Source organism: Phoca vitulina, unplaced genomic scaffold (assembly GCF_004348235.1).
Source record: "Phoca vitulina isolate PV1807 unplaced genomic scaffold, GSC_HSeal_1.0 scaffold4, whole genome shotgun sequence".
In the NCBI taxonomy this organism is placed as follows: domain Eukaryota; kingdom Metazoa; phylum Chordata; class Mammalia; order Carnivora; family Phocidae; genus Phoca; species Phoca vitulina.
Window position 1 is genome coordinate 15,337,170 of NW_022589707.1, and position 12,582 is coordinate 15,349,751.

The 12,582-nt window shown below is 40.7% G+C and overlaps 1 protein-coding gene across 1 annotated transcript in view; it reads right to left on the reverse strand.

Moving 5' to 3' along the window:
- Nucleotides 1-12,582, reverse strand: part of CPA2 (carboxypeptidase A2) — a 44,403-nt gene that overhangs the window by 18,348 nt on the left and 13,473 nt on the right. Inside the window, exons 2-3 of the mRNA XM_032401566.1 lie at nt 2,796-2,937; nt 860-941 (exon numbers count right to left, since the gene is read on the reverse strand). Coding sequence (XP_032257457.1) covers nt 860-941; nt 2,796-2,860 — 147 coding nt within the window. The 5' untranslated portion in view covers nt 2,861-2,937. The remainder of the gene's footprint in view (nt 1-859; nt 942-2,795; nt 2,938-12,582) is intronic.

Consider the following 12,582-nt stretch of genomic DNA (forward strand, 5'->3'; position numbering starts at 1 on the left):
GGGTAAAAGGCCGAGGCAATAGTGGGTCATTCCAGGGAAATGGACAGGTTTCCAGAAATCAATTTGTATCTATTTTACCAGCCCGCAAGACTAGAATCACTGATATTGCAAGAGGGTTTTTAAATATCCAAGCAGGGGCCTATGTGTCATATTGTTTGTCCCCCCTATGGTTAGATATTAAAACTGGCAGAAGGCAAAGATTATTTAAAACTATGGCAGTTTTTTTTAACAGTTGACATTCAAGCAATCCAATTCATTTCATAACAACATTAATACTGTAAATTATTTTAGGATGGAAATAATGCATTATAGCTGTTCAGCAATTTTTCTTTTTTTTTCAAGATTTTATTTATTTATTTGATAGAGACAGTGACAGAGATAGCGAGAGAGAGCACAAGCAGGGTGAGCGGCAGGCAGAAGCAAAGGGAGAAGCAGGCTCCCCGCTGAGCAGGGAGCCCGACGTAGAGCTCAAACCCAGGACCCTGGGATCACAACCCAAGCCGAAGGCAGACACTTAACCAACTGAGCCACCCAGGCGCCCCTGTTCAGCAATCTTTCAAAGTAACTTTCACAATTGATCTCTCTTTTCACTCTTATGATAAACCTGTGAGATAGAAGAATGGTATATTTATCCTCATTATACTGAATGGGATAATGAGACACAGGGAAGGTAGGTGACTTCCCCAGTGTCACAGACTCAAAACTAGAGCCCAAGCTTTCTGTATCCCAGCTCCATGAGTTAGCGTTCCACACTATGTCAGAGAAGATGAGATCCAATCCAAAGTGAGAGATCCCAATCATCGTGTCTAACTGTGGAGTAGTCTCTTTGGGAAACAGAAGCTCCCTCTAGGATAGATACCTGAAGATGTTCTTCAGCTTCCAATTCCACCAGATGTTTTACTTGTTCTTCATTCCTTGGTGAGATCTCAAGAACCTGGTCCCTAAGAATATTAACCACAGACATGATCTTAAAAGCAAAGCCTGGACACTCTTTCCTATTGCTTTCTGCTCCTGTTACTCTCTGCATGTAGGAGGTTAATGGAGCAGTTAATAATCTCTTTGACAATTGAGAAACTAATAAATTGTATACTGACCCACTTCCCCAGAATGAGGACTTGGTAGAATGGCTTTACTTCCCCCCAAGGAAATGGTATCTAGATAATAATTAAGAGGTGTACCTACACCTAGCAGGAAGCTTGCCATTAAAGTTACCTTTCCTCTAGCTAATGATTATTTATAAAATAACACCTGCTGGTCATAAAGCAATAGCTTTTAAAACTTGTCTCTTCCTGCTTTTCAGAAATGAGGTGGGTTTTGTTTTTTTTTTAAGTGGAATAATTAGGTTGGTGCTTGTAAGAGGAAATTGAATTCAAATCTGGGTAGACCTAGGATGTTTTGTTGTTGTTGTTAACTGAAATGTATTAGATTCCATCTCCAAACCCCATTCATGTGGCCCAAGCTTGGGGTATGCCAAAGACAACTAGGACCCTGAAAAATCATGGTGTGCTCTCCACACACACACAACCACACACACGCATAATGAGGAATAAAGGATATCAAGGACACCTTGGCAGGAAAGAGAAGTTGCAAAACAAGCAAACATATATCCTTAGAAAAAAGTTGGGGAGTAGATCTGGATTCGTAGAGCCCTTCCTTAACAATAGAGATTTCTTCTCCTCTGTCCTTTCTCCAAGTAGGCTGACTTCCTGTGTCACTGTCCTGAGCATTTGTGCGGTGGGGAAAGGATTGGTACAAAGACCCATATACAAGGACCAGAAACCAGACCTTCTGAAACCAAGTGCCATGCAACTTCCAAGGAACGTTAGTAAAATATCTTCAAGGCTCTTCTACCTACAAGTATCCACCTGCCCCATGATCTGAAAATTCTTCCGTTTGAGTCTCATTCCTTTTGGTACAGAGAGCCCAGGAGCCCTCCTTTGCAATGCGAAGGCACTGAGAAAAGTACTGCTTTGGGCTAATATTTCCTGGTGTGTGTTCTAAGGAATAGTTGCCCTTTGAGTTGCTCAGGACATTAAAAAAAAGTGGGGAGGAGTTTGATGATCCAAAAAATGGGTAAATGCAGCAACCTAGATCCCTTCTTATAGATTTACAATGCACACAAATTTAGTAAAAGTCACTAGAAAGCCTATAGTTTGTTAAACCCGCTGATTTCCAAATTTATTTGACCACCCACTTCTTAAGGCCAAACTTATTTGACAACTTCCTTAATTCCCTGGAACACTCTTCAAGAAATGCTGCCTGAAGCCTTTCATAGAATCTTGAAAACAAAGTACTTTAGAGCAAAGGTGAATCCTATGATGCCACGAGAGTTGGATTTGGGCTGAAATCTACACCCTGGTCCTCCCACCTCGTGAGGTTCTGTGGCCTGGGCACTAGATCTGGAGATGGGGAGGACAAGGGCTGACATGGAGGGCGAAGCCCAGAATGGCCAGGAGGAGGTGGTGGGAGAGTAACCCATCACTTACTGAGATGCGCTGAGACAATCGGCCAAGCTGCTTTATTTTCACTGACGCCCACCATCCCTACATTCAGATCATCGGGGGAGAGAGATATAAGGTATATGTGTTCAGACTTCACTTTGTTTTTTCCTTTAGATGTCATTCATCTCTTTCTTGGGTCACTCATTTCTGTTATTCCCACTATTCCCTCTCTAAATCTAAGAGAACCTCTCTGAAAATGCTGAATACTTGCACCCATTATTCTGTGACAATCCAGTGAGACCCTGTGAATCAGGTAAAAAAAAGTTCAAACAGGCACCAGAAAGCATAACTTACCCCACAAATGTTTCTCGACAGTGGATATGCCCCAGAAGGGCACCAAAAACCAGGATCAACTTCATGGTCAAGGGTGTTCCCAGAGTCCAGAATTCACGGTCACTCCTGAACTTTATTTATAGGGCCCACGGCTGAGGCCGATCTGGAGGTGGTGTAAGAACTCAAGTGAATGCCCACATGGTAAAATTCCCACCTGCATGTCAGATTCTCAAGGCTGTAAACACTCACCTGTGTGATATCACCAATCCGTACATTTTCCATTCCTGCAATGAGATAACAAACTTCGATGGAAAGAAAACAGAATTGCTAGAGCATACCAAGGGCAAATCATGTATTTATGATTTAGAACATAAAGTGCCACTAACTCTGACCAGTGATAGAAGCCAGATTAATAGACCTGAGGTTAAAGTCCTTTCTGGGTCTTTGACCAAACAAAAACAAAAACAAAAACAAAAAAACAAAAAGGGTACAGCATGTCTAGTAATTATGCAAGCATCCTATCACATTCCATTAGTTTGCTCATTTGTTTATTTTTATAATGTTTACCCTGAAACACTACAATCACTCAGTCCACATCTGCTGAATCTCCCTGTAGAGGTGGCCCATTCCTGTCCTCACTCTATATTAAAACAAAACAGAAGGCCTTTTAATATTCAATTTTGGACTGTTTCTAAAGTGATCCATCTGCATTTGTACCAAATTGATATCCTTGTTTCTGTGTTTTTTTCCCAAAATGAAAATGTCTTTCTGATTATGACAATGAAATTGCTTGTTATAGAAGGTTTGGATAAAAAGGAATATTTTATTTCACCACCAATAGTTCCTCCACCCAAAGAAAATCATTTGGTGCATATCTTTCCAAATTTCTCTCTATGTTTTAGAGCTTTTTCTTGAAGATTAGATGATACCATGTATTCTGATTTTTAAGCAAAGGGTTTTTTAAACAAAAGTGATCTTGGGATGCCTGGGTGGTCAGTCGTTAAGCGTCTGCCTTCGGCTCAGGTCATGATCCCAGGGTCCTGGGATCGAGCCCCGCATCAGGCTCCCTGCTCAGCTCCCTGCTCTCCCTCTCCCACTCCCCCTGCTTGTGTTCCCTCTCTCGCTGTGTCTCTTTCTGTCAAATAAATTTTTAAAAATCTTAAAAAAAAACAAAAGTGATCTTTCCTATGATTTAAACATAAATCTACATTAATCTGACTTTGTTCTTCATTGCAAAAGAGAAAGATCAAACTACCTATTTTTAGGAATCATACTTTATTGCACTTAATCATTCACACACATTATGTTCAGCCCAGCAAGAATCAACCACAAACAGACACAAGGAGATTTTCTTCTGTCCTCTGTGTGTCAAATTCTTCCTCTGCATACACTTTAAAACCAGGGGGTAGAATTCTCAAGTACATACTTGAAGGGGAAAGGTATACATGTATGGTGTTTCTGGTTTAAGAAACTCCTGGACTAACTTGGTTTTTCATTCTCTTGGGTGTCAGGGAGAAGACAGAAACCAAAAGACAGAGGCTGTAATTCATCCTCATGTGCCCAGCTCCTAGCGAGTAAACAGTAGTCATAGGACTTGGGATGAATGTACTTAGAGAATCAGTAAAAGCTTCTGGGAGAAGATGGGGTCTGAGCGGAATGAGTCCTAAGGCAGGTAGGATTCGCTGAGGACAACCTGGTGGTAGGGAAAGGTGAGAAAGGTCCAGAACTGAGAGACACATGGCACAGGATTGGGTCCAGGAGGAAACTTGCCCCACTTGGGCAGACATGCCCCTGGGCATGGCGAGCAAGGGGAAATAGGAGAAGATATGAGAAGGGCTGATAGTGAAGGCCTCACAGTCCAAGCAGAGTTTACCCCTGATGAAAGGTGGAAATGGAGAGCCTCAGAAGGTTGCTGAGCTGGCAAGTGATTGAGGAAGGCAGTATTGAGAATGATGAATCTGGCACGGTGGGCTGCAGGGCAGGGACACTGGAAGCAGAGAGGCAGGTAAGGAGCTTCTGAAGAAATCTGGATTTAAAGTGGAGCATCTAGGGGCGCCTGGGTGGCTCAGTTGGTTAAGCAACTGCCTTCGGCTTGGGTCATGATCCCAGGGTCCTGGGATCGAGACCCACATCGGGCTCCCTGTTCAGCGGGGAGTCTGCTTCTCCCTCTCCCTCTGCCACTCTCCCTGCTTGTGCTCTCTCTCTCTCTGTCAAATAAATAAAATCTTTTTAAAAATTTAAAAAATAAATAAAAAATAAATAAAGTGGTGCATCTAGACTAGGTGGTAGCAGAGGGAATGCATGAGAGGGGTTCCGCCCTTATGGCACGCTTTCAATCAAAGAGGAATTTTCTCGGAGGAGTCCTACCCAATGAATCGCATTCACTGTAAGTGTTAGAGACATGATAGTTCTCTTCTCTTCCCGAAAGGGATATTGGAAATGAACCTAGAGCCGCAGTGGGCATCCAAGAGAAGCTTGGACCCCACACTCCTGAGCCTTGGGCAGTCTGCATCGAGGATGATGTCTGGGATGAGCAGAATGAACATTCCCTGGAATGGATGCCAATAGTCATTTTAAAAAACAAATAGAAATCGGAGGAGAAAGCACAAACCTTAGTAGGAGGCTGTGGGGAAAACTCCAGAAAGCACTGTTTATTTCTATTACTGACGATGGAAACAGATTTTTATCAGAACAGAGCACTGTCCTTTCTACTGCCTCATCATTCTAGAAGCTGGATAAAATCTCCTTTTAGATAGCCGTATTGAGATATACATGACAAACAATAAACTGCCTATATTTGAAATATGCCCTTTGATAAGTTTTGACGTATGTATACACCCAAGAAACCATGACTGCAATCCACATCATAAACATATCCATCAACCCCAATAAAATCTGTTTTTGAAAATCACTGAGAAAATCTCCAACCGGAAAGAGATCATTGAAGCCCCCTTGCTTTGCAGATGAGGAAACGAGGCGCCAGACGGGAGGTGACTGGACTCAAAGCCCCTGATCAGGGCTGATCAGACGTGGAGCAGGCACAAGGAGCTCCATGCTCAGACCACGGGTCACTGCTCTGACACTGTCCTGTCCTGTTAGCCCAGGTAATTCCACTCTGCTCTAGGAAAAGACCGTTTTAGACCAAATGCTTCTTTATCAATCTATCAGTGGGGAAGCTGTAATTTAGAAAGAGAAAGATGATAGCTCTCTTTAGAAAAGGCTCTAATGGCATGTTACTTCCTATTAAGGATGATGTTAGGCACTCTTCCCACTTTTGCCCTCTAACCCCAGGAAGCGAGCAGGCTGATAGTGGGGAGAGTGAGGGATTAAACGGAACCACGGGAGATTAAATCCTCCAGCAGAGTTTCCAAGCTCCAGAGCCCTTCAAAATCAAAACTCTGAGTGCCTTGGCATGTAGAAACATTATTATTCATAGTAAAGAGTCCCACATCTCTGTTAGTAAACTATTAATGATGAATTTCAGAACATTCTGAAATTACATAGATTTCTGTGCTCTGACCAGAAAATACACAAAATCATACTGTCTGAAAAAAATGTGCTCCAAATGTCCATCAACCAAACTTTCAACTAGATTTTCCATCAGAGAAAGATGAAGATGATATGAGTTGCTTGGTTCTCTGGCACCCATGAACAGATAACTTTAAACCCTTATGGTATTGCTTTGTTTGGACAAATACACCACGGTTATGTAGAAGGGAACACTAGGGCAGACTGGATGAAAGGTAGGTAGGAACTCTCCACACTGTTGCAGCCACTTTTCCATAAACATAAAATTGTTCCAAAAATTACTCCAAGATAACAAGTTTATTAAAAAAAAAAAAAAAAAAAACCCTCTGGGAAGCCACATGCAAAAATAATGAAGAGGCGATCTACAGTGGGAAATATTTGCAACTATTTCTTTGTTTGTTTGTTTGTTGCAGCATGTATTTTAAAGGATTAATATCCTCACTGTGTAGACAACACTTAGAAAACTCTACAGGAAAGTATCTTTTAGAAAATTGACAGTAACACCGGGCATCTGGCTGGTTCACTCAGGCAAGGGTGCGACTCTTGATCTCGGGGATGTGAGTTTGAGCCCCATACTGGGTGTGGAGATTACTTAAAACTAAAATCTTGGGTGCCTGGGTGGCTCAGTTGGTTAAGCGACTGCCTTCGGCTCAGGTCATGATCCTGGAGTCCCTGGATCGAGTCCCGCATCGGGCTCCCTGCTCAGCAAGGAGCCTGCTTCTCCCTCTGACCCTCCCCCCTCTCATGTGCTCTCTCTCTCTCATTCTCTCTGTCTCAAATAAATAAATAAAAAATCTTTAAAAAAAAAAAAAAAAAAACTAAAATCTTAAAAAAAGAAAAGAAAAGAAAAGAAAACGGACAATAACAAAAATAGGCACACACACACAAATATATGACCAATTTTTTAAAATGTTCAATATCTCTAGTAAGCAAAGAAATGCTATTTTTAAAAATGACATGCCATTTTTTTTTTGTTTTTTTTTTTCACCTATCCAGTTGGCAAAGTTGTTGGGTTTTTTGGTGCGGTAGATGTTTGTTTGCTTGCTTATCTTTAATACTACCCAGAATTGGTGAGGGTTTGGGAAAATGGGTACTGGTGGAAGAGTGTACACTGTTACAGCCTTCCAAGAGAGGGATTTGGCAATTGAAATCCAAAAACATACAGATATGTAGCTCTGCACCTAGCATTCTGTTGCAGGATTTCCCTGCCTTTAGTGCCCATGGCTCTTGGTCACACTGCTTCAAAGAAGAACGAAGAGGGAGATCAGATGAAGAGAGGGGTGGGCAGCAAAGCAAAGTTTATTGAGCAAAACTATAAAGCTCCCCGAGAGGGAGGGGGGCCCGAGAGGGTTGCCCCCGAGTTTCGAAGTTTAGGGGTTTTTATGAGCTCTTTTGCAGATCTATCTTAAGTAATCAGGGTGTGCTGAGTCGTGCCGATCAGGGCTTTGGTCACATATCTGTCTACCTCTTAGGTTAATGTCCACGTGCCGCTGGTCTTTTTTTGCTGACATCCGGGGGCTTATGTCTTAACTGCCCCTTGCCCGTGATATTGACAAATGCTTTGTGGTTCATTGTCTTATTTTAGAACGTTTTGCAGAAGTCATTTCTGCAAAGGCTGCAGAGCAGAATGTTAGTGCAGTCCTGTCTAAGCTGCAAAACAGGATGTCTGCGCTGTTTTATTTTAGCTATCCTGACTCCATATTTTCTTGTTGGGGACCCTGGCCCTGACTACCTAACTGTCCAACTAACTCTTAACAATTTTACTTTTCGACATTTATTCTAAGAAGATCATTATGGGTAGGCACAAAGATTTACCTAGTATTTATGTTATTTCAAATGGTGAAAAATTGGAAAAATCCTAATGTCTTCTAATTGGCAATTGGTTAAATCAGGCAGAGCAAATCCACACCAACCAAAGATGAGGGGACCATTAAAAATGATGTTGTAGGTGAAGGAGATTAAGAGGTACAAACTTCCAATTATAAAATAAATAGGTCACAGAGATGAAAAGTATAGCATAAAGAATATAGTCAATAATACTGTATTCTTGGGGCGCCTGGGTGGCTCAGTCGTTAAGCGTCTGCCTTCGGCTCAGGTCATGATCCCAGGGTCCTGGGATCGAGCCCCGCATCGGGCTCCCTACTCTGCGGGAAGCCTGCTTCTCCCTCTCCCACTCCCCCTGCTTGTATTCTCTCTCTCTGTCAAATAAATAAAATCTTTAAAAATAATAATAATAATAATACTGTATTCTTTAAATTTTATTTATTTATTTTAAGTAATCTCTATACCCAATGTGGGGCTCAAACTTATGACCTTGAGATCAAGAGTCTCATGCTCTTCTGACTGAGCCAGCCAGGCCCCCCGAGAATATGATCAATAATATTGTAATAACAGGGGTGCCTGGGTGGCTTAGTAGGTTGGGCGTCTGCCTTCGGCTCAGGTCGTGATCCTGGGGTCCTGGGATCAAGCCCCACATCGGGCTCCCTGCTCAGTGGGGAGCCTGGTTCTCCCTCTCCCTCTGCCTGCTGCTCTGCCTACTTGTGCTATTTCTCTGTCAAATAAATAAAATCTTTAAAAATAATAATAATAATAATATTGTAATAACATTGTACGGTGATAGATGGTGACTATACTTATGGTGAACATAGAATGTATAGAATTGTCGAAGCACTATGTTGTATACCTGAAACTAATATAACATTGTACATCAACTATACTTCAATAATAAAAATTTAAAAATAAATTTTAATTTAAATTAATTTTTAAAATGATGTTGTATAAGAATACTAAGAATATGTAAAAGTATGGAAAGATATTCACAGAATATTAAGTTTTTTTAAAAAACCACTTACAGGGCACCTGGGTGGCTCAGTCAGTTAAGCGTCTGCCTTTGGCTCAGGTCATGATCCCAGGGTCCTGGGATTGAGTCCCACATCAGGCTCCCTGCTCAGCCGGGAGTCTGCTTCTCCCTCTGCCCCTCCCCACCTCTCATGCTCGCGATCTCACTCTCTCTCACAAAAATTAATAAGTAAAATCTTTTTAAAATTTTAAAAAAATAAAAAAATAAAAACCACTTACAAATAAATAAATACATACATGCCACTTACAAAACAAAACACACATTCAAATTATATAGGGGAAAAAGATATAGGAAGGAAATACCCCCAAAAGTTAACCTAGTGATTTGGCTACAGAAATTGCCAAAAGTTCTATCTGGTTAACAGTAATTTTAATTTTCTTCATTTTGCTTAAAATTTAAATAAAAGAGGGGTGCCTGGGTGGCTCAGTTGTTAAGTGTCTGCCTTCGGCTCAGTTCATGATCCCAGGGTTCTGGGATCGAGCCCCGCATCGGGCTCCCTGCTCCTGGGGAAGCCTGCTTCTCCCTCTCCCCCTGCTTGTGTTCCCTCTCTGGCTGTGTCTCTCTCTGTCAAATAAATAAATAAAATATTTTTTAAAAAAATTTAAATAAAAGAAAGAAAGAAAAGACCAAATCTCCCTCTGAGGTGGGATGGGCAACTACAGACCCCAGCGTCTTTTCTTATACCTTGGTCTCAACTTGGTTTGGCATCCCTCTTGATAGTGTGCTTACTAGGCTGGCTTTCCTTTTGGTCTTGAGATCCTGATTTGAGTTCACCCTAATACTCCATTTTCCCACCTATGGGTACTTTGGGGCTCCCCAGAGTGCACCACCCTAGCAGCTCTCTGCTGCCCCCTCCTGCCACCAGCAGACAACCATTGTGTGGATCCAGTGGGATCCAGTTTACACTGGGCCCCCCCACCTTCTTCCAAAGACAGTCTTTGCACTCGCTTAGGTCTAAAAGTCCATTACACAAATTCTTTTTTATATTAAGTCAGTTGGGGAGAACAAACAGACTCCATAGATCATTAACTGTTTGCAACACCAAGCTCAAAAGACCTCCGCTACAATAACTATTTGTCCTTCCTCAGAGCCACCCAAGGCCAAACTGTGAAGATTTGTCTTCTCATCCTTCTCTTTCTGCATTAGGTTCCCATTAATGGTTACCCCAGTTCAGGATCCATGAATGAATCCCTCATTTATGGAATATATCCTGAATGACCAGCACTGTTAAGTAAAAGGGTTCCAAAGATGAATAAGATTTTATCAGCCAAGAGCTCAATGTCTAGACCAGCACTGTCCAATAGAACTTCTATAATGATGGAAATGTTCTTTATCTGCACTGTCCAATAATGCAGCCACCAGCTACATGTAGCTAATGACCACTTGATATGTGACTAGTATGACTGGGGAACTGAATGTTTAAATTTTAATTAATTTTAACTTAAATTTAAGAACTAAGCAGTGTAAAATATTTTTCCTTTAAACACACTTTAGGGGCACCTGGGTGGCTCAGTTGGTTAAGCAACCGCCTTCGGCTCAGGTCATGATCCTGGAGTCCCTGGATCGAGTCCCGCATCGGGCTCCCTGCTCAGTGAGGAGCCTGCTTCTCCCTCTGACCCTCCCCGCTCTCATATACACTCTCTCATTCTCGCTCTCTCAAATAAATAAATAAATCTTTTAAAAAAATAAAAATAAAAATAAACACACTTTAATGTTCTGGTAGGACATTTTAACTATTGAAAATTCAGCACCCAAATTGAGATATGATGTAAGTATAAAATACACGTGTGATTTCAAGGACTTAGTATGAAAATTAGAATATAAAATATCTCATTAATAATTTTATATTCATTACATGTCAAATGATATTTATTGGATAATATAACTAGTATAGATTAGATACTATAGCTATATTAGGTTAATAGAACATTTATATTAAAATTAATTACACCTGTTTCCTTTTACCATTTTTTTAAGTTTTGTTTATTTAAGTAATCTCTACCTCCAACATGGGGCTCAAACTCACGACCCCAAGATCAAGAGTTGCATGTTCCACCAACTGAGCCAGTCAGACACCCCCAGTTACTAGAAAATTTTAAATATGTAGCTTGCTTTTAAATTTCTACTGGATAGCACTGTCTAGACAAAAAAAAAGTGACATCTAAACAGTCTCCTACTAAAACTATAGTTTCCTGAAACTTACACAAAAGTCTAATGCATAAAAGTTAAACACTAGACTTACCTGATATAACAGAATAGAATAGTTAAAGAGGTAAAAAAAATCATAAGATCCTTAATTTCAACAGGTATTAGGTAATGGCCTTTTACCCTAATTGAAAAAGTAATTCATGCTTCTTATTAAAAATTGAAACATTATAGAAATAACTCTGAAAGCTAAATTATTCCTAGAAATAATTAAGTTTTAGCTACATAAAAACATATCATTATTGGTTATTTTTTATTTATTTATTTATTTGAGAGCGAGCACACGGATGCACAAGTGGGGGGGGCAGAGGGAGAGAGAAAAAGAGCCTCCCCACTGAGCAAGGATCCCAACGTGGGGCTCCATTCCAGGACCCTGGGATCACGACCTGAGCCGAAGGCAGACGCTTAACCCACTGAACCACCCAGATGTCCCTTATTTTTGTGAGTGTGACTTGGTAACCGTATTCTGGGGAGAACTGAATTGTATTCCACTATAAGGATGTATTATAACTTATTCAACCAATTCTTTTTTTTTTTCAAATGTTTTATTTATTTATTTGACAGAGAGAGGGAACACAGGCAGGGGGAGTGGGGGAGGGAGAAGCAGGCTTCCCGCGGAGCAGGGAGCCCGATGTGGGGCTCCATCCCAGGACCTCGGGATCATGACCTGAGCCGAAGGCAGACGCTTAACGACTGAGCCACCCAGGCGCCCCTTATTCAACCAATTCTTATTTACAGCATCCAATTTTTCACTATTTCAAAGCATATTACAAGGAACATTCTTGTAGTACTTTTGTATACTTTTTATATTTACTTTTTCTGCTTCTAAAATAATATTTGCATAGTAAAAACATTCAAACATTATTAAAAACTATAACAAAAAAGTAACTACCTCTCATGTTGCCCACCCTCCCTTGTCCCAATCTCTAGACTGTTACCAGGTGGTGTATATTCCACCAAAATTTTTTTCTGTATCTATATTAACCAGCTTTTTTTTTCTTTTACAGAATTTTAGACAGACCATACATACTGTCCAACTTACTTTTTAACATAAAAATATTGTTTGGGTGAAGCAGGTCAAAAGGTAAAAAGAAAAAATGCAGTTGATATAAAACAAAAGTTTTAAATCATATTCAAAAATTGTTTTTAAAAAGAGTGTATTGCTGGGTCAGAGGGTAACACTATGTGTAACTTTTTTTTTTTTTTTTTTTTTTT